The sequence below is a fragment of the Eurosta solidaginis genome, chromosome 2 (genome assembly GCF_040869045.1).
Source record: "Eurosta solidaginis isolate ZX-2024a chromosome 2, ASM4086904v1, whole genome shotgun sequence".
NCBI classification, from domain to species: domain Eukaryota; kingdom Metazoa; phylum Arthropoda; class Insecta; order Diptera; family Tephritidae; genus Eurosta; species Eurosta solidaginis.
In genome coordinates, this window is record NC_090320.1 from 290,914,856 (window position 1) to 290,937,974 (window position 23,119).

The following is a 23,119-nucleotide window of genomic DNA, read 5'->3' on the forward strand; positions in this document are numbered from 1 at the left end:
TTGCTTTATACAATGGTTTTTTAGGAATAAACTACATACAGAATGTGTGTGCCTACATGGTGATCAAAAGGAATATAAACAAAAAGGCAACTCTTAGAGACCAATTGTACAGCGAACAACGGGACATTCATATGGCTTAGCAGCTAAAAGGCATCTGCATTTGCACTGGTATGAATGTTGGAGATTCAAGTTCAACGCTCAGCTCCCGAAAAGCTAGCTGATGAAGAAGTGAAATTCAGAAACATGTCCTAGTAACCATCGCCGTTTGTAAACTTACAATTTTTCTCTAATATCAATTACGAAAACCATTGTATAAAGCAATATGAGCAAAGCTCGCTAATTAAATACACACAGATAAAAAAATTTGCAATAAAATAATAAAATAAATATTCCACTAATTGTCTAATCAGACACCAAAATATACCAGCGCACAAAACTTCATCAAAATATATCTGATGGACTAGTTTGCATTCAAAAAGATGGACAGACGGCTTAACTCAGCTCGTCATCTTCATAATTTCGGTATTTTAGCTGGTGGGTCTATCTTTCATTTCATAGAAGGTATAAAAATATGCAATTGCTGATACAGACTCTTCTCAGCATTTATGGAAAATTGGATCACTCAAAAGAAGAGAAAAAAGTGCCTTTAACAGGGCCAAAACAGCTACACAAAAACCTGGTATACCTGCAAATTTCTTCTTTGCTTTTTTCGATAAGGAAGAAAACAAATTGTCATTAATTGTGTAACTACTATGCAAACCAATCTCAAAAATGTTTTCGAAAATATGAGAGTACTTAATAAAAGTTCAGAATATTTCATAAGTATGCAGTTTTGTAGCCCACTCGGTTTTAGTATAACAAAGAATAAGTTTTTAGCCTGCCAAAATTTCCATTGATTTTTGATTTGATTTTTTTCCGAGGGTATTTTAAATTTTCTTTCACACCCTTCGGAAAAAAACTGTCAAAAATCAATGCGCATTTTTAGAGACTTAAGACTTGTATTTACTTAGAGACTTGTAATTTATTAGGCAAGAATTAATTGACCTACAAAAGCGTTTAGTAAAAAAATTCCGAAACCCAGAATATGTGAAGGAAAGGGCAGTGGGGGAAGCCTTTATTTACAACGAGCTCAGGCACGCCATGTAGAATCAATCGCAATATCAATTCTGATAGAGATATTTCAAAAGCGGTCACCCTTCCATCGTCACACAACTCTGGTAATACTCTGTCAATCATTCGTTTATCCGATTTGTGATTCGTTGGTCTTTCAAATTCCTTATTGATTCCACCTTATCAACATTTTTCAAGAGTGTGTGTATTATAAGATTACAAGCTTAATCATATTTTATTTCCACAAAGTCGACTTAAGCTATTTTAACAGATTGCCATCGACTCCACCTAATAGCTCATAATTTCTTGGTTCCTTAACATGCTTCTGTTGTTGCATTTCGTGCATATATTTGTAAATACTTCTGTATGTTTATTTTTTTGTGTAATTTGTCATATTACGTGTAGATCATCTCGGTGAATTACAATACTAATTTTACATGTAAACAATATCAGACCAGTACATATTTACTTTTACTTAAAAAAATCAGCACATTTTCTTAGCGTTTTTTGTTATATCTGAAAATGCATAGAATGTAAGAAATAAGGAATTTAGAAACAACAAAAAATCAAATTGTGGTGACTATGTAGATGCCATAACACTAACAAAAACAAGTAAGGAAGGCTAAGTTTGGGTGTAACCGAACATTACATACTCAGCTGAGAGCTATGTAGGAAAATGAACCTAGGGTAACCCTGGAATGTGTTTGTATGACATGTGTATCAAACGGAAGGTATTAAAGAGTATTTTAAGAGGGAGTAGGCCATAGTTCTATGGGTGGACGCCATTTAGGGATATCGCCATAAAGGTGGACCAGGGCTGACTCTAGAATTTGTTTGTGCGATATGGGTATCAAATGGAAAGCGTTAATGAGTATTTTAAAAGGGAGTGGGCCTTAGTTCTATAGGTGGACGCCTTTTCGAGATATCGCCATAAAGGTGGACCAGGGGTGCCTCTAGAATTTGTATGTACGATATGGGTATCAAATGAAAAGCGTTAATGAGTATTTTAAAAGGGAGTGGGCCTTAGTTCTATAGGTGGACGCCTTTTCGAGATATCGCCATAAAGGTGGACCAGGGGTGACTCTAGAATTTGTATGTACGATATGGGTATCAAATGAAAAGTGTTAATGAGTATTCTAAAAGGGAGTTGGCTTTAGTTCTATAGGTGGACGCCTTTTCGAGATATCGCTATAAAGGTGGACCAGGGGCGACTCTAGAATTTGCTTGTAAGATATGGGTATCAAATGAAAAGTGTTAATGAGTATTTTAAAAGGGAGTGGCCCTTAGTTGTATATGTGAAGGAGTTTTCGAGATATTGACCGAAATGTGGACCAGGGTGACCCAGAACATCATCTGTCGGGTACCTCTAATTTATTTATATATATAATACCACGAAAAGTATTCCTGCCAAGATTCCAAGAGCTTTTGATTTCGCCCTGCAGAACCTTTTCATTTTCTTCTACTGAATATGGTAGGTGTCACACCCATTTTGCAAAGTTTTTTTCTAAAGTTATATTTTGCGGCAATAAACGAAAAAGTGGGCGTGGTCATAGTGGGTTTTCGGCCATTTTTTACACCAATACAAAGTGAGTTCAGATAAGTACGTGAACTGAGTTTAGTAAAGATATATCGATTGTTGCTCAAGTTATCGTGTTAACGGCCGAGCGGAAGGACAGACGGTCAACTGTGTATAAAAACTGGGAGTGGCTTCAAACGATTTCGCCCTTTTTCACAGAAAACAGTTATCGTCCTAGAATCTAAGCCCCTACCAAATTTCACAAGGATTGGTAAATTTTTGTTCGACTTATGGCATTAAAAGTATCCTAGACAAATTAAATGAAAAAGGGCGGAGCCACGCCCATTTTGAAATTTTCTTTTATTTTTATACTCAGTTGAGCAGAGCTCACAGAGTATATTAAGTTTGATTGGATAACGGTTGGTTGTACAGGTATAAAGGAATCGAGATAGATATAGACTTCGATATATCAAAATAATCAGGATCGAAAAAAAAATTGATTGAGCCATGTCCGTCCGTCCGTCCGTTAACACGATAACTTGAGTAAATTTTGAGGTATCTTGATGGAATTTGGTATGTAGATTCCTGAGCACTCGTCTCAGATCGCTATTTAAAATTAACGATATCGGACTATAACCACGCCCACTTTTTCGATATCGAAAATTTCGAAAAACAGAAAAAGTGCAATAATTCATTACCAAAGACAGATAAAGCTATGAAACATGGTAGGTGAGTTGAGCTTATAACGCAGAATAGAAAATTAGTAAAATTTTGGACAATGGGCGTGGCACCGCCCACTTTTAAAAGAAGGTAATTTAAAACTTTTGCAAGCTGTAATTTGGCAGTCGTTGAAGATATCGTGATGAAATTTGGCAGGAACGTTACTCCTAATACTATATGTACGCTTAATAAAAATTAGCAAAATCGGAGAAGGACCACGCCCACTTAAAAAAAAAATATTTTTAAAGTAAAATTTTAACAAAAAATTTAATATCTTTAAAGTATATAAGTAAATTATGTCAACATTCAACTCCAGTAATGATATGGTGCAACAAAATACAAAAATAAAAGAAAATTTCAAAATGGGCGTGGCTCCGCCCTTTTTCATTTAATTTGCCTAGGATACTTTTAACGCCATAAGTCGAATACAAATTAACCAATCCTTTTGAAATTTAGTAGGGGCATAGATTTTATGACGATAACTGTTTTCTGTGAAAATGGGCGAAATCGGTTGATACCACGTCCAGTTTTTATACACAGTTGTCCGTCTGTCCTTCCGCATGGCCGTTAACACGATAACTTGAGCAAAAATAGACATATCTTTAGTGAACTTAGTTCACGTACTTATCTGAACTCACTTTATCTTGGTATGAAAAATGAACGAAACTATGACCGACTATGACCACGCCCACTTTTTCGATATCGAAAATTACGAAAAATGAAATGCCATAATTCTATACCAAATACGAAAAAAGGGATGAAACATGGTAATGTAATTGGATTGGTTTATTGACGCGAAATATAACTTTAGAAAAAACTTTGTAAAATGGGTGTGACAATTACCATATTAAGTAGAAGAAAATGAAAAAGTTCTGCAGGGCGAAATAAAAAACCCTTGAAATCTTGGCAGGTATTACATATATAAATAAATTAGCGGTATCCAACAGATGATGTTCTGGGTCACCCTGGTCCACGCCTTCACATATACAACTACCACCACTCCCTTTTAAAACTCTCATTAATACCTTTAATTTGATACCCATATCGTACAAAAACATTCTAGAGTCACCCATGGCCCACCTTTATGGCGATATCTCGAAAAGGCGTCCACCTATAGAACTAAACCCCACGCCCTTTTAAAATACTCATTAACACCTTTCATTTGATACCTATATCTTACAAACATATTCTAAAGTCACCTCTGGCCCACCTTTATGGCGATATCTCGAAAAGGCAAACACCTATAGAACGAAGGCCCACTCCCTTTTAAAAATACTCACTAACACCTTTCATTTGATACCCATATTGCACAAACGCATTCTAGAGTCACCCCTGGTCCACCTTTATGGCGATATCTCGAAACGGCGACCACCTATACAACTACCACCACTCCCTTTTAAAACCTTCATTAATACCTTTAATTTGATACCCATATCGTACAAACAAATTCTAGGGTCACACCTGGTCCACCTTTATGGCGATATCTCGAAACGGCGTCCGCCTATGGAACTAAGGATTACTTCCTTTTTAGATACTCATTAACACCTTTCTTTTGATACCCATATTGTACAAACAAATTCTAGGGTCACCCCTGGTCAACCTTTATGGTGATATCTCGAAGAGACGACCACCTATACAACTACCACCACTCCCTTTTAAAACCCTCATTAATACCTTTAATTTGATACCCATATCGTACAAACAAATTCTAGAGTCAACCCTGATCCACCTTTATGGCTATATCCCTAAATGGCGTCCACCTATAGAACTATGGCCCACTCCCTCATAAAATACTCTTTAATGCCTTTCATTTCATACACATGTCATACAAACACATTCCAGGGTTTCCCTCGGTTCATTTTCCTACATGGTTATTTTCCCTTATGTTGAGTATGTAATGTTCGGTTACACCCGAACTTAACCTTCCTTACTTGTTGTATTTTATTTCACGATATCATTACTGGAGTCGAATGTTGACATAATTATATTAAATTTTTTGTTAAAATTTTACTTAAAAAAATTTTTTTTTTAAAGTGGGCGTGGTCGTTCTCCGAGTATCCAAATTTTTATTAAGCATAAATATAGTAATAGGAGTAACGTTGCTGCCAAATTGCATCATGATATCTTCATCGACTGCCAAATTATAGCTTGCAAAACTTTTAAACTACCTTCTTTTAAAAGTGGGCGGTGCCACGCCCATTGTCCAAAATTTTACTAATTTTCTATTCTGCGTCATAAGTTCAACTCACCTACCAAATTTCATCGCTTTATCCGTCTTTGGTAATGAATTATCGAACTTTTTCGGTTTTTCGAAATTTTCGATATCGAATTTTAAATAGCGATCTGAGATGAATGCCCAGGAACCTACATACCAAATTTCATCAAGATACCTCAAAATTTACTCAAGTTATCGTGTTAACGAACAGACGGACGGACGGACGGACATGGCTCAATCAAATTTTTTTTCGATACTGATGATTTTGATATATGGAAGTCTATATCTATCTCGATTCCTTTATACCTGTACAACCAACCGTTATCCAATCAAAGTGAGCTCTGCTCAACTGAGTATATAAAAATTGAAACAAATGTAATGTAAAACACCGATTAAATATTTGCTTGCTTAGCTGAGCTGAGCTGATCTATTGCTAATACAAAAGGCAAACAACACAAACAGGGACAGACCCATACAGAAATTTTATACAGGGCTGCTATTTATTCATAGAAGTCATAATTGAAGGCCAATTTTACTTATTATTTTAGTTATTATATTAATTTGTTGTCTTCAAGACAAAGTTTGTTATTTTTGTAAATTTATATTTTACAAGTTATATTATATTAAATTATTATACATAGAAAACGAGTAAATTAGAAAAAAACAAAGTTCATAGACCGTATAGCCGACTATTTTAAAACCCATGACGGTTTATCATCACCGATCCACACATTGAAGGCTTGACGTTTATTATTTTAGGTGCAGTACAATTAAATTTTTTTCTTTATTTGATATCGAAAGTAGAAAAGTTTCAATGTCGATGTAGTTTTAAGGATGGGCTCACAAAAAAAAAACTAAAAGCCGCAAACGCGGAGCGTTAAACGTATGCCCAGAACTGCTCAACCCCTATAAACACTTTTGTTTTTGTTTTACCCTGAATCATAGGCACAGATACCAATTTACACTTCAAATTAAAAAAAAAATTTCAAAGCACTCCCGTATGCAATCACATATAAATAAGTTTCATATGGAAGTTTTTGATTTTCATATGTAAGTGCAAAGCAAAAGCTCTGTCATATGATGAACGAGCACTTCAGTATAAACAACAAATTTGCACTAACAAATCGAAAAATAAAAATTATTAAAAAATACTATGGCACTGAAAAAAAATTTCAAAATTGATTCATTAAGAAAATTAAAATTACTCCAGCCATTTAAAGGCCTCGGAATTTGAAATAAGACTTGCAAACTTGAATACTTGACATTATGTTAATGGTGTTAAAAGCCATGATAAGTCGCATGTGAACGTTTTGAGATGTTTGAGACCTGGGGTAGCAAAATTTAGTGCTTCGCAAATATCTCGCTTCCTATGTCTTGCTCGAGTTTCGTGCTCAGTTCGAAGTTGAACATCATGAAATTCTCCACAGCTCCAGCATAAAATACTTTTTCGTGGTCTCATCCATTTCTGAGTTAAGGCTTAAGCAGTTGCTGAAACTTTGCATCTATCTACAAAGATTAGATATTAATGAAGCGAACACGTTCAAATATTGTATTTGGACTAACTTTGGGTCGTTGCTGGCGATCGATTCACAATTTAAAACAAAGGGCGTGGCTCCGAGTTTTTTAGACTAAGTTTTTCACCACAATTCCGGAGCTGTAATTCCGGTAATAATTCACATTTCGTAAACAAAATTGGTGGATATGATCTGAATGCCATATTAATGACAATAACAATTGAAATAAATATCAACTGGTGCTGAGTGAATTTGTGTTGGAGTTTAGGAATTAAGTTTAATTGGTATTGAGTAATGTGATGATAAGGTGGCTTACGAAATGTTTGAAGCAATCGATATACAATATAAATTTATTTTTTAAATACAAAAAAAATTTCAGTGTATGTAGTTTGTATTGTGATTTGCACTTCAATATAAAAAAATTTGAGCAGCACTGCTTATGCCTCAATGCTTTCATACATACTCCAAAGAAATCCATTATCCAGGGAAAATTTTTACGAGTGGGATAATCATCGATTTTTTCCGCTCGTGAATAGGTAAAATGTCGTATGTAAAAAGGTTTGACATCGCAGGTTCCGGTTTGATGCAGAAGACTTTAGTTATCGCATCGTGCTTTTCACGTGGGAACGTACAGCCAGCTTCCTACACAATTAATGGCCATACTCTGGAAAGCGTTGATGTTTTTGTCGACTTGGGAGTTACAATGAATTGCAAACTTAGTTTCAACCCTCATATTAATGCCACAGTCAATTAAGCGAGAGGAGTTTTAGCATTTGTGAAAAGATGGGCAAAAGAGTTTAGTGATCCTTACGTTACAAAAACCCTTTTTACATCATTGGTGAGGCCGATATTAGAATATAGATCGATAATTTGGAATCCGTGTTATCAAGTTCATGTGGATAGACTAGAATCAATTCAAAAACAGTTTTTCCGTATAATCTTCCTCCTTACACAAATCGATTACTTACTTACTTACTTAATTGGCGCTTAACCGTCTAAACGGTTATGGCCGTCCAACAAGGCGCGCCAGTCGCTCCTTCGCTACGCCAACCGGCGCCAATTGGTTACACCAAGGGAGTTTAAATCGTTTTCCACCTGGTCCTTCCAACGGAGTGGGGGCCGCCCTCTACCTCTGCTTCCATAGGCGGGTTCCGATAGAAACACTTTCTTGGCCGGAGCATCATCTTTCATTCGCATAACATGGCCTAGCCAGTGCAGCCGCTGCGTTTTAATTCGCTGGACTATGTTGATGTCTGCGTATAGCTCATACAGCTCATCATTAAATTTTCTTCGGTACTCGCCATCGCCAACGCGTAGAGGTCCATAAATCTTTCGAAGAACTTTTCTCTCGAACACTCCCAAAGCCGCTTCATCTGCTGTTGTCATGGTCCATGCTTCTGCCCCATATAGCAGGACGGGTACGATAAGTGACTTGTAGAGTATGATTTTCGTTCGCCGAGAGAGGACTTTACTTTTCAATAGCCTACCTAGTCCTAAGTAGCATTTATTGGCAAGATTGATTCTTCGCTGGATTTCAGTGCTGATGTTGTTGCTAGTGTTGATGTTGGTTCCCAAATAAACGAAGTCTTTTACTATTTCGAAATTATGGCTGCCAACAGTAGCGTGGTTGCCAAGGCGCATATGCGCTGACTCTTTGTTCGATGACAGCAGGTACTTCGTTTTGTCCTCATTCACCATCAAACCCATCTTTCCCGCTTCTTTTTCCAGTTTGGAGTAAGCCGAACTAACAGCTAACACTAATCGATTAAAACTAATAAATCTTCCTACCCTTGCAAGTCGTAGAGAAATGCTAGGTGTACTATTTATGGCTAGACTTTTGAATGGATCGATTTCAAGCCCATTCCTTTTGAAAGAAGTAAACTTGAATGTTCCATGCCGAGTTTCAAGGCATTATAAACCTATAATTCTTAAACAATGCAGAAGCAATTTCCAACTAAAAGATTATAACACTCACTCGAGAATAATTGATGTTTCGGACGCGCTCTTTGCCATAAAAAAAACGATTCTATCTTCTCTTAATAATTAAAAAAATATATTTATACTTTTAATCTATTGTATTTTGTGAATCTATATTTCTTAGCTGATGAGTTTCTCTGTAGCTGAGCGGTTTTAGATCTGGGCGCTTAAGAAGCCACTGCCTCTCAAAGACTCGGTAACAAAAAAATTATAAATAACACATAAATAAGAATTGGAATAAAAAAAAAAAGTAAAAGACATTACAAACCTCTTCTTTTGAGGCAGTGTAGAACTAACTTCGAATTAAATGAACCTTTCCGGTGTTTGTGTTATGATTTTAACTCTCACTCGAATTCATTTGATATAACGGATTCACTTTTTACTATAAGGAAAACTGTCCTATCCTATCTTAACTCGTAACAAAATAAAAATAAAAATAAAAAATAAAAATCTTTATATGCTAAATCCTTAACTTATTTAACAATTTACTATATGTATAATTTTCTACTGTTATGTATATAATACTCAGCTGATGATTTTTATTCTGTAGCTGAGCAGTTTTAGATCTCGACGCTTAACAAACCTCCGCCTATCAACAACTCGGCAAAAACAAAAACAAATCCGTGCGTCATGCGGATGCGCCCCTCGTGTCGGTTGGGCGGGCTTTGGAGGGTATTAATCCGTTGGGTTTATTATTATTATTAATAAAAAAAAAAAGCAACAAAAACAGTATTAGCCTGGTTTCATCGGGTCACTTGAGGGCAGTGCGCTGCCACAACGTCCTAGAGAAAAAAAAAGTACCAATCTATGTATCTCCATGTTCATTATCTGAGGTAAGATAGAGTGATATTTTTCCATAAAGCACTGTTTATTGATTTGTAATGAATGCTTTTGATATGAAAATTATGATTAAATGACTTGTGATCATCTTAGTATTATACCAGAGTTTCAAAATAGCAGTTTTAAAGAGGTTTTAGAGTCAATTTGATGACACTGTACATCGGACTTCGTACCAATCACTTTTTAGTGAACTACTTATTGACCAGCAGACCTGAGTTGAGGTAAAGACAAGAGGTCTTTGGTCAAATTGTTAGCAATGTGGAAGTGTAACAGCTTTTATATATTAAAATATATTGCTCACTGTACAAAGCTTAACATTTCTTACTACCACTTCAACTCACACCGATTGGTCCTTCGGTTGTTTTCTTATTTCGAAATACCATATGTGAGTAAATCTTTGGCAACATATTGCATCAACATACAAAAACTTCCTGATGCTTCCTTGAAAAATGTATAAATGTATTGGTAGGAGAAGTGCTGGAATTTACAAGCCTTCGTTTTAAATGTTTCTTATTTTATTCTTAAAGAAACCAGAGTTTAAACCCTTTAGAATTCAGATTACATGGCCGAAGGAAAAATAGTAATTAGCTTAACCTTTAACGCCCCGATTCTAGTATGGTAACAACATTCTTCACCACGGTAACGAAATCATGTGGCAACTTTTACAAACTTTTGGTATTCTACCCGCGAAAGTAGCCGGATAATTTTTTACCCACAAAAGTAGGTGGTTACATCGAAATAACCACACAACAGCTGTTGTTTAGAAAAAGGCAAAACTGAAAAATAAAGAATTGTAAGCGCAAATAAGTAAAGATAATAGTAAAAAGGTGTTGCCTCTTGCTAAGTATACATATTTGTTTACATTATGTACCTTTACAGAATAAATTACAATATACCTATGTAGAAACTTATCATGCATAATATGCATATACACACCGTCCCGTTTATTCGTTAACGTCGTATCTACAAGTGAGACATTTTCGGTAAAGCGAACACGGTTGCCACACCATGTTTTCATATTGGGACCAAAATTCAACGAAAAAAGGACCAAATTTTTGTTTTATTTTATTAGTATAAAATACAAAATTTTAGGATCTTTCCATATAAAATTTGACTAAACATAGTGAAGACTTCTTTAATTCAAGCTGAACAAGCAAATATATGTGCATACAACCAAAAATGGTACTATATTTTGACATAGGATAAGCCTTTGCCTTTCACCAACCAAACGTTGTGAACCTAGTTTTGGACACAAAGCTCCTGGTTCTAGCGTTATGTTGTTGATTGCAATGAAATAAAATGTGTAGTGCAGTTAGGTTTTAGTAAGAAACGGTTCAAAATTTGCGTTCTGGTGTTGCCGAACTATGTATGTGGAAAACTCAGTAAAGCACAAATGAAACCGCGCAATTTTGTTAGTGCAATTTTTATAGATGCTTACTTTTTCCGTTAACGTTTAAACTTCATATCATAGCCTAGATTCAGTAAGTTTGAGTTTTGATCCCAAGCCTCAGGGGTTCTGCTAGCACCTACGGGAATAATTTTATACAAGACATTTCTTCCAAAATCAAATATCTTTTGCATTTGCTTCCGTCTCTCTTCGAGTTAAAATATTTCTTGTGCCAAAATACTTAGTTTTTAATTACCTTGCGTGGCTTAACACCACAATAGTCCTGGAATTCCTTGAAATCATTGAGCTGGGTGAGAAAGATTTAAATATAAACGTTCCAAATTAGAAGTAACGCATAGAATTTCTTTGTATAAGTTTTGAAAGTGTTAGGCTCACGACAGAGTGCTCGCTATAAGCTATGCTGGGCGAGAAGCTATTTTTATTTTGATATATTTTACATAGTGTTGTATAGCCGATCGAAATATCTAGCCGTTATTAATATTATTATAAAACAAGAGTTTTTTTGATTAGTCGGTTATTTCATCAACAATTAACGGCAATGTGTTTGCCAACACTTTTCTTTTTAATTCCTGGCATAAATTATATCCTAGGTGAAATGTTATTGTTCTGTTACATTTTATTGACTGAGCAATTTTTTATGGTGAGAGTTCCGTGGAAGTAAACTAAAAATTATATGGGGGTTAATGAAAGTGTGGCGAATTTTTGGGCAATATTGTGAATTTATACCTGAGTGGAAATGAAGAAATGTACCAATCGTGGCTACTGCCTAAAGAGGACATAAGTAAAGGGACCAGCGGACAAGTACCATTTTTGGTCCAAATGTACCAAAGTGGCAACCGTGAAAGCGAAGAAAACTACCTTTCAAATTTCTCCACAGACACTGGTGAGTTTTCGGTGATGACGGCGTTACCACTTGGGCCAGAATCGCGGATAAACGAACTGGTAACGATATTCGGTTACATAATGTTATGGGTACTTTTTTACCGGTAATGCTCAGAATCGGGGCGTAAATGTAAATTAAGAGTCAACTGGACGAGCTGCACTATAAGGTTGTTAAGGAAAATGCGTCGACGTGAAAAAATTTGGTTAATTTTTTGCAAAACTGCCATTGTGCAGTGTAATTCTAAAGTAACTGCTTGAATTTGTTAACTGCAATTTTTTATCTCACTATTATTAAGCCAATTATGGCAGTGCTTTCTCTTTCAAATGACTCATTTGGCGTAAATGTAGTATAAGAATAAAAAAAAAAAAAATAGCGGAAATTCACTCTGTATCGCATTTCGCCGTAGTTCATTTGTAATGAGTTTAATCAAAGTGATCTCCGTGCGTTCGTTTAACGCCTCTCATACAGCCTGGTCGAGTGCTAGAGTTTTTATACTCAGCTGAGCAGAGTATATTAATTTCGCATAACGGTACCCCGTAACAGAATAAACTAATCGAGATAGATGTAGACTTCTATATCGTCAGTACAATGCCAAAGTCACGAATGTGCCCTTTTTGTTTAAACGAAATATTATATATATGTCAAATTGTGAAAAGCCAAAACAACAAATGTGCATTTTTTGAAAAAAAAAATTAAAAAATCATTTTTCAATTAACTTGACTTAGTGGTTTACAAAAGTAAACCTTCCAATAGTGGTTGAAAGATACAAAATTAAATCTCTATTAATTAAATCTCTATTTTTAAAAATGTCTTACGCGTTTTTCTCAACACATCAAATATGCACATTCGTGACTTTGGCATTGGACCGACGATATATCAAAATGCTCTGGGCGAAAAAAGAAATTCATTTAGCCATATCCGTCCGTCCGTCTGCCCGTAAACACGATAACTTGAGTAAATTTTAAGGTATCTTAATGAAATTTGGTATGTAAGTTCCTCGACACTCATCTCTGATCGCAATTTAAAATGAACGAAATCGGACTATAACCACGCCCACTTTTTCGATATCGAAAAACCGAAAAATTGCGATAATTCATTACCAAAGACGAATAAAGCGATGAAACTTGGTAGGTGGTTTGACGTTATGACGCGAAATAGAATATTGGTAAAATTTTGGACAGTGGGCATGGCACCGCCCACTTTTAAAGGAAGGTAATTTAAAAGTTTTGCAAGCTTTAATTTGGCAGCTGAGTATGTAATGTTCGGTTACACCCGAACTTAGCCTTCCTTACTTGCTTTTATATGTTTGCATTGATAAGCGAATGTTTTTTAACGTCGCCGTTGCATGTACATATAATAGCTCCCTTAAAACCCTAAAATATTGATATACCGAGTACTTGGCTTTAACTGTTTGGTGCGGACACCGATATTTTTTCTTTGATATGTTGTTGTTGTTGTAGCAGTGTTTCGCCCACGTAATAGCTGCGACCGAATCACAAATTGTCATCAAAATCCTCTAACGGGAGTCCAAGAAAACTTGCTGTTTCAACAGGGGTGGACCATAATGAAAGGGGTGTTAGAGGCGTTGGTTCCACATTACAATTAAAGAGATGGTTGGTGTCACGTGGGGACATATTGCAAGCGGGGCATACATTTTGTATGTCGGGGTTGATTCTGGATAGGTAAGAGTTTAACCTGTTACAGTATCCAGAACGAAGTTGAGCTAGAGTGACTCGCGTTTCCCTGGGGAGTATGCGTTCCTCTTCCGCAAGTTTTGGGTACTGTTCTTTGAGTACTGGATTGACCGGGAAATTCCCGGCATAAAGATCTGACGCCTATTTGTGGAGTTCACCAAGGACCTGCTTGTGTTTTTTTGCTTCATACGGCTGAGTTCCAAGGTGCCGTATTTCCTCAAAATGCTTACGGAGATGACTCCTTAAGCCCCTAGGCGGTGTTGGCTCATCAATCAGATGTATGTTGGGATGCCCAGGTTTCTTTGATATGTTGTTGTTGTTGTTGTAGCAATGCTCGCCCCACCTAATAGCCGCGTCCGATCGCAAATTGTTATCAATATCCTCTAACGGGAGTCCAAGGAAACTTGCCGTTTCAACAGGGGTGGACCATAAGGAAAGGGGTGTTAGAGGCGTTGGTTCCACATTACAATTAAAGAGATGGTTGGTGTCATGTGGGGACACATTGCAAACGGGACATACATTTTATATGTCGGGGTTGATTCTGGATAGGTAAGAGTTTAACCTGTTACAGTATCCAGAACGATGTTGAGCAAGAGTGGCACGCGTTTCCCTGGGGAGTATGTGTTCCTCTTCCGCGAGTTTTGGATAATTTTCTTTAAGTACTGGATTCACCGGGCAATTCCCGGCATAAAGGTGCGACGCCTGTTTATGGAGTTCACCAAGGACCTGCTTGTGGTTTTTCACTTCAAACGGCTGGGTTTTCAGGTGCCGTATTTCCTCAAAATGCTTACGGAGATGACTCCTTAAGCCCCTAGGCGGTGCTGGTTCATCAATCAGATGTCTGTTGGGATGCCCAGGTTTTTGGGTATTCAACAGGAACTGTTTGGTCAGCATCTCATTTCTCTCCCTGATGGGGAGTATTCTCGCCTCATTATGCAGATGGTGTTCTGGGGACATAAGAAGACAGCCCGTGGCGATTCTGAGAGTAGTATTTTAGCAGGCCTGTAGTTTCTTCCAGTTGGTAATTTTTAGGCTTGGCGACCATATGGGTGACGCGTAGCACGTAATCGGCTGGCTAATTGCTTTGTATGTAGTCATGAGCGTTTCTTTATCTTTTCCCCAGGTACTGCCAGCGAGGGATTTGAGGATTTTGTTACGGCTCTGAATTCTCGGAACAATTGCGGCTGCGTGCTCACCAAAATGTAGATCCTGATCAAACGTCACACCCAAGATTTTGGGTGTAGGACAGTCGGTAGCGTAGTGCCATCGACGTGGATGTTCAAAATGGTCGACATTTCGGACGTCCATGTTGTAAATAAGGTCGCGGAAGATTTATTCGGTGATAATGCCAGGTTTCGCGATGCGAAAAAACTGGAGAGATCAGGGAGGTAACCGTTTATTTTATTGCATAGCGCATCGGTCTTTGGGCCTGAGCCTGTGGCCATTATTGTGCAGTCATCGGCGTAGGAAACGATTGTGACTCCTTCCGGTGGTGAAGGTAGCTTAGATATGTAGAAATTAAACAAACGTGGGATAGGACACCACCCTGTGGCACCCCTTGTTTATTTCTCCTTGGTTTTGATGTTTCGTTTCTAAATTGCACCGATGCCTACCGACCACCCAGATAATTTGCGGTCCACCTTTTAAGACATGGGGGAAGGGTAGACCTTTCCAGGTCTTGCAGTAACGAGCCATGGTTGACCGTATCAAAAGCTTTTGATAGGTCTAGCGCTACGAGTACTGTTCTATGGTGGGGGTATTGATTTAAACCGCAATTTATCTGGGTGCTACTGGCATTTAGCGCGGTGGTAGTGCTATGGAGTTTTCTGAAGCCATGCTGATGAGGGGCTAGCTGCAAATTTGCTTGGAAATAAGGGAGCAAAATGGCTTCAAGCGTCTTTGCCACTGGCGATAGGAGAGATATCGGGCGATGCGACTCACCTATGTTAGCTGGTTTCCCAGGGTTTAGTAGCGGGACCACCTTGGCCATTTTCCATTTCTCGGGTATGACAAAGGTGGAAAGAGATAGGTTGAAGACATGCGCTAAATATTTGAAACCCTCTTTCCCTAGGCTTTTCTTTGATATCGCATATGATAATCTGATCTAATTAATCAACATAGGATTCATCAGTAACATTTGCAGTCTAGAAATTAACGTTATGCTGAAAATTAAATACACAATAAAACTGCATGCGGAAAAGATGACTAAAATTTCAGTTTGCAATGTTAATGCAAATCTTTTGGAAGTTTGAACAATTGTATGTCGATATTTTATCTCTTGATTATTGTTTAGAAGAAGTAACTACGAACGAATGCTGATAATTTTGTATCTCTAATGTATTTCTGAAGTACCTCACGAGTTTACTGCATACCAAATATTTTGCGTGCTTCCATGGTCATATTGCACATTCACCGAGTTGGCATTATTCAGTCACAGTAAATGCCAATAAAACTTATAATTATACCACTTTACTGCTTTTCACTTGTCAAAATTGTTAGCTAATTGTTTAGCCATCGTGTCGATAGGAATTAAGTTTAGACAGTAGCGAGTCACATTGCACGTTTATCTATCTAATTTGCATACAGGGTGCAGGATAATAACAAAAAAAAAATTATATTTTAAATATAGGTAAAATTTCATTTTCGCACTTAAGTTGATGATTTTTATCTCAACATACATATCTAAAGACATGTTTACACATGCACTAATCTATACTTAATCTGCAATAGTTAATCTCGGCATCCACTTATCTATATGAACTTAATTATAAGCTGTGAAATTTTCACGTTTTTCTCTTATTCTGTGCTTCCATCTAGAGCTGACACCCTAGAGATGATTCTGGATGTAAGAAATATATCGGCATCCTTAAAATTTGTTCTTAATTGCCAATTATCGAAGGTGAAAAATGTATTTGAAAAATCGAGCTATTTAATTACCGTTTTAAAGTTAAATATGAAAGTGAAGATAATCTAGTTAATCAGTTCGGGTTTAAACTCCAGTTAAGGCCCACTAAAGTTAAACCCTGGCACTGTGGCCACTTAAACTTAGTTGGAAAAACAAACTATAATTTATCGATCAAAGTCTTAAAGTTAAACTCTAGTTAACTTTAACTGGAGTTTAAACTAACATTAAAAAACATGGCCCTAGCAGCCCCAGCCTTAGGATTTGCTTAGTCCTGCTTAGTTTACAGAATGTTCTTGTTCTTAATATTACTAAATGATTTTTATTGGACCTTTTTCTTTTTTTTTTACCAGGGATGAACATCCTAATCATGGTCATCAGACCACATTCTAATATGATGCATACACGGCACCTAACAAGTTTACTACGTATTTCGGAAACTGCCTGTCCACAGATGCATTAATTATTCATTATGTTTTTTTGGTTTCTTTGTATTTATTTGTTTGTTTGCCTTGGAATATTTGTGGTTGGAGAGATAAACGATTTCAGCATAGATAATGACAAAGTACATAATGAAATAGACCGCTTCCGAATTTCAGTATGGAATTCGACGTAGATCGGCGAGTGTTTGGGGTTTGAATGACAGATACGGGGCGAATGAAAGTTGTTATGTGAACTTCATATTAAACTTTTCCCAAGTTCCGTGTCCGTAGAGCTAAAAACTCAGTCACAGAGACCAGAGATCATTTCGGGACTAGTTGGTGCGTTACTTCGGGTTGAATATAAGAACCTCGGTAGCTTTTTGCATGGGGACTGTAGATTTTATTCTTGTTTTTGCTCACCCTGTATAGAATGCACCGAGGACTTTTGTCGCTATGGTGCTTAACTACTAAAATATTCTTGTATGTAACACACACAATCAATGTGAAAGTGAAAGGATAATTAGTTTGTCTGCTCGAGCAGATAATTTAAATCAAAATTCAAATGGAATTGATTTCTAACAAATTGAATATTAATAATATAAACTGTAATGTAATGATGTGAAGAAAGGCATGATTAAATGATGGAAAATAGACAGCCAATTATTCTTACGCTTGCATATTGCTTTGTATTAGTAATGTGTTCTTTCGAAAATCGAAAGAACCGGTTAACTTGAGGCCTTTTGCGAGTTTCAGAACATATTTCAGCGCAATATATACCTAATTAACTTCTCTATACGAGAAGGGACACATATTTATTTACGATACTTGACGTTGTCGATACTTTTGTCGATATTTTGTCCTCGATACTTATAGTACGATCACGATCAAAATATAAAGCTTTTTATGTTTGTCCCTCTCGAATTTATAGCGCGAATTGAGAGAAAATGTACGCAGAAGAATTTTCACGAGTGTGTACCTCGATGAATTGAAGGAAGTTAACAAGAAGGCATTTTTATTCAAATCGTTAATTTTTTGGTGAATTTAGTATCGATACATTGATTATTGGTTCTTTTCGATTCGATACTATCGGGTATCGTATCGACACTTTGCATTTGATATCTTTTCCCTATACATAGCGGTAACTCTATTACAAACATGAATGTATACAGAGCTGGCAAGGCTCTGACGACCAATGTTCCTTATTGCATGATGGAGTGGAAGGGAACGGAGGCCCCAAGACTTGACGTGATCATATTAAATCGTTATCAATATAGTCGAGCTTGTACTTTGTGGTGATAGTTGCGAAGCGTATCGAAATTATATTCAAAACAAATCCTTCACTTTATCTTTACCAAAACAGTAACCTTGAAATCGCTTTTCGCTTCTCTGAATTGATTACAAATTTTTATTTTTTGCTATATGGATAGTCCTGAGGTGCTAACATCATTAGTTGAGCAGCATAATCAATGTTAGGCCGAATAAAATGGAACTAAAAACAAAATCCTCAATTTTCGGCTATCTGTCTGCGATAATCAGGCACCTTGCGTTCTTAATATTCAAAGAAGAGTAGAGTAGGCCTTCATTGCTTTATACACGTGCACGAAAATAGTTGGCAGTTATTGTTTCTTTAAACTAAAGCTTATAATGTGGCAATTCAGAGCGGTCAGATGACCCATACTAGCCTACATATCCATGTATTGCGATCAGCCTTTGAAAACGAAGACAGTTTTTATTGATTCTATGTCTTCGCCAAAAGAAAATATATCGGACAGCATGACTGTGTTCAGTTGACTCAGTCTCTCTTTTGGAAATATGGTTAAATCCGCGACAGATCTGGGTATTAATATTAATTAGGGTGACGTAATTTTGCTGTCTAATATCGAAATTGTAAGTTAACTTGTGTTTTCGCTACATTAAACCAAATCATCCTCCCCCTCGTGTTCGTTCTTGACTTCAGTACACTACTGATATGTAAAGTTTATTTTTCGACAGAGATTCAATTCCTTAATTTTTACAATTCCTGCAATGTTTCTTTAATATGTGCTCCATTTGTTTCTTTGGTATTAAACCCGTCTCCGCCCAAAAATAAATAAATAAATTTACCACGTAATCACTATTGTAACTATCATTATTCATAATTTTATGACATCTTCTTGCTTTAGCTATCAAAATTATTAATGATGGTAAAATTTGAGTGTCAACAAATTGAAAATAAAAACAAATGCAGTGAAGGAAGACGCTAAGTTTTTACCAAGTTGACATTGGTCCTTTGTCCTTAAACGAAGCATCGAAATTTCATCTTAAACATTTATTGTTATCGTTAGCAAACACTTTGTTATAATTAATTCGAAACAAGTGCTGGCGAGAAAAAATTGTACTGTAGTAATATCTATTTTCAGTTAAGACAAATGTGCATAGCACTGCTTTATTGCATTTAAATGGACAATAATGCTCGTTGTGATCGTAAATATATTTTTTTCCCTTTTTCTTGATTCTCTACATGTTCTTATTTTTATTCAATAATTAACTGTGTGTTTTGTATTTTGTCCAATATTATTTGTAGTTTAATGCAGAAGTTAAGGGACGCCTGTGGCGCTAAGTTTTTATACTCAGCTGAGCAGATCTCCAGAGTATATTCATTTTGTTCGCATAACGGTACCCCGTAAAGGCATAAACTAATCGAGATAGATATAGATTTCTATATATCAAAATGATCTGGGCGAAGAAAGAAATTCATTTAGCCATGTCCGTCCGTTTGTCCGTGAACACGATAACTTGAGTAAATTTTGATGTATCTTAACGAAATTTCGTACGTAAGTTCCTGGGTACTCATCTCAGATCGCTATTTAAAATGAACGAAATCGGACCATAACCACATCCACTTTTTCGATATCGAAAATTTCCAATAATTGTTCAACCTCGACCATACACCAAATATTTTATGGGGCTAGTTCAAACAGACTCTCACTTGTTACGAATTATGATAATGTTTCAGAGGGCGGTTTACCGTATACCGAATATTATAAGTCTAGGTCTATTAGACTGAGAATGACAGCGATTAAAAACTGTTTCCCGGCGGAGGGGGTGTGGTATAATATGCAGTACTGCCCACTTTACCTAAGCGGTTAGGCCTCGACTTATTTCCAGGTGAAGTGGGGCCCTCACTCCATTTATCAAAAAACAAACAAAAAATGTAGAACCAATCAGACTACTCCGTTTACTGTGCGTAAAACCTGAGATATGTTTTTCAAAAACTCCCAATTTGAGAATGGCTTGTCTCACAATTCTGTTCAAATATACATATTATCGTATAGGACATTCTCAAAATATACTTTAAACTGTTCTGTTGCAGAGGAATGCGTTATCTCATATGTAATTTGGTTACGAATTGCTGTTTTCAGCTGAATATATATGTACATACGAGTATATCAACGTTAACTTTACTTACTGATCGGCATAGTTCCTGCACATCGAATTGGATTAATTTTGTTGTTGTTCTTCTTCTAATGTTTTGGGGCGTATTATCGATATTGATGTTCCTCCACAGATCCGGTACGTTCGGGTAATAAGCACCATTAAGGCACAAGCCCGACCATCTCTGGAACGATTTAATATTACCACATTGAACCTAGTTGGTCATCCGGCGGCTGCCTAATGATCAGCAGAGTCTTCTTTGCCACAATAATGAATAATTTTTCACTTCATATTGCCCCAGCAGGACTTGGGCCAATATGTATAAAAAAATAAAAATAAATGTAAGGCGCGATAACCTCCAAAGAGATCTAAGGCCGAGCTTCTCCTCTAATTTGCGTCGTGCTCCTCTTGATTTTTCCCTACAAATTGGCCGGACGGGACCTGCATGTTTTATGCCGACTCCGAACGGCATCTGCAAGGCAGATGAGTTTTCACTGAGAGCTTTTCATGGCAGAAATATAATCGGAGCGCTTGCCAGACACTGCCGAGGGGCGACCCCGCTTAGAAAAAATTTCTTCTAATTGAAAAATCTTATTTCTAAAATTTTGATGTTGCTTTGCCCGGGAGTTGAACCCAGGGCATACGGTGTGATAGGCGGAGCACGCTATCATCACACCACGGTGGCCGCCAATATGTATATAGGCTTACCTTAAATCGCTAACGCTTTTGGAAGCCGATGAAGAGCTTCTATCGTAAGTCGTCTATAAGAAAATTGACTTGGAACTAAGTTTTCATTATTCTGAGATCTTTTTCCAATTAAGTTAGATTTACTTTAAACTTAGAAATGATTTATTCATGCTCAAAATTTTCCATACTTATCTCTCTTTCTATCTCTCTTTGACAGTAAACGCCATTAAATGTCATCAATGTAACTCTCATTTGCAAGAGGATTGTAATGAATTACGTTTGATTACACCACGGGCGCCACGCGATGATCAATACCTTGAAGAATGCGCATCGCCCGAAATGTTTTGCCGTAAAGTTGTGACGACAATCGAAGTCAACGACGAACATCGTGTTATACGCAGCTGTGGTACTCTGGACAATTATCTACATGAAAAGAAAGATACCTGTATTGATACGGATAACGAAGGTTATAAGCAAACAATTTGTACTTGCTTTGAGGATGGCTGTAATGCGGCACCACCACGTCTGGGCCAAGTCAATCACATATCGGTGCTGGGTGCGACTGGCTTGTGTTTGCTAGTAGCGCGATTAGTACGTGTTGATTAGGTGCTTAGTTAGTAAGATAAATAAATTAATTTGAAAATAGAAAAAAATTAATATTAAATGTGGGGTGTGGACTCCATTTTTTGGCGCATGCTAAATCTCTTTTACTGCACTTTAAACATTGTGGTAATTTTTTCTCGCTTTTTTTTTTTAAATTAAATTTTTACGCCACTGCAAATGCGACTTAATTTGCAAACTTCTGGGCTCGATTTAAAAAAAAAAAGAACATATCGACAGATAGAATAGATTTTTGAGATAGCTCCATATTTATCTAGGTGTGCGATATTTAAAAATATATTTCCATACATTTATAGTCTAAGTCTAAATATACACCGTTTTCGAGATGCTTTATTGTAAAATTATTAAAAAAAAAAGAAACAAATATTGTTATGAATTAAAATTAATATAACATTTTTTTTATAAAATAAATTTTTTTTGTTGCTATTTTTGGAGCTTTTCGGCCGGTTGATTTAAATAATTTTTTTGGTTGATTTTTATTTGGCCAACTGGTCGATTAGACAAAAGGGAAACATTTTTACACCTACGCGTTTTGGTGCTATTTTGCATGTTCCTCGGGGAGTTTCGATGACGTCTGTGTGATTTCTATATCACAACAAGCACCGGCTTGACATCTCCTATGATAGTCTTCAATACAACTGATCATATGTCCTAAAGGAACTATTGGAAACATGAAGAGCTCATGCAGAAATTCGACGACGATTTGGTAGCCGGTCATCGTAACATACAAGGAAACGAGATGGCTTCATATTACAGTGAGTGAAGGAAGTTATTGCGCTCTTGTCGCTCATCAGCACTTGAATCTATCAGCACTGACTTGGCGATTGCAGTCTTGTTCGTAGAAGACCTACATAAAACTCCAATTAAATCTTGTGATTTATTTAATAATTTGAGAAAAATTTAAACAACGTAAATCTCTTCAAAGCCTTTTCTTCCGGGAGTTGGATTTGAACCCGCACTCCTACGATGGTTGAAGTGTCCTACGAAAGTTGAAATGGTTAGAAACGCATTCAGCTACGTCATGCATTAGTTGTTGTAAAGTTTTTCCCAATTGCCTTCTTTGCATATTTTATTCTTTTACACACTACATACTTCGTATGTGTTAAAGTTATGCTTGTTGGTAAGGCGGTTTCAAAGAAACTGGTATTGTTTTTGCTTTTGTTCTATTTATAGAACTACAACGAATTAACCAATTT

The 23,119-nt window shown here is 36.6% G+C and overlaps 1 protein-coding gene across 1 annotated transcript in view; it reads left to right on the plus strand.

Annotated features, from left to right (window-relative positions):
- The window catches only part of LOC137241180 (uncharacterized), a 38,667-nt gene extending 16,333 nt beyond the window's left edge, over positions 1 to 22,334 (plus strand). Inside the window, exon 3 of the mRNA XM_067768498.1 lies at positions 21,520 to 22,334. Coding sequence (XP_067624599.1) covers positions 21,520 to 21,908 — 389 coding nt within the window. The 3' untranslated portion in view covers positions 21,909 to 22,334. The remainder of the gene's footprint in view (positions 1 to 21,519) is intronic.
- Positions 22,335 to 23,119: the final 785 nt, after the last annotated feature.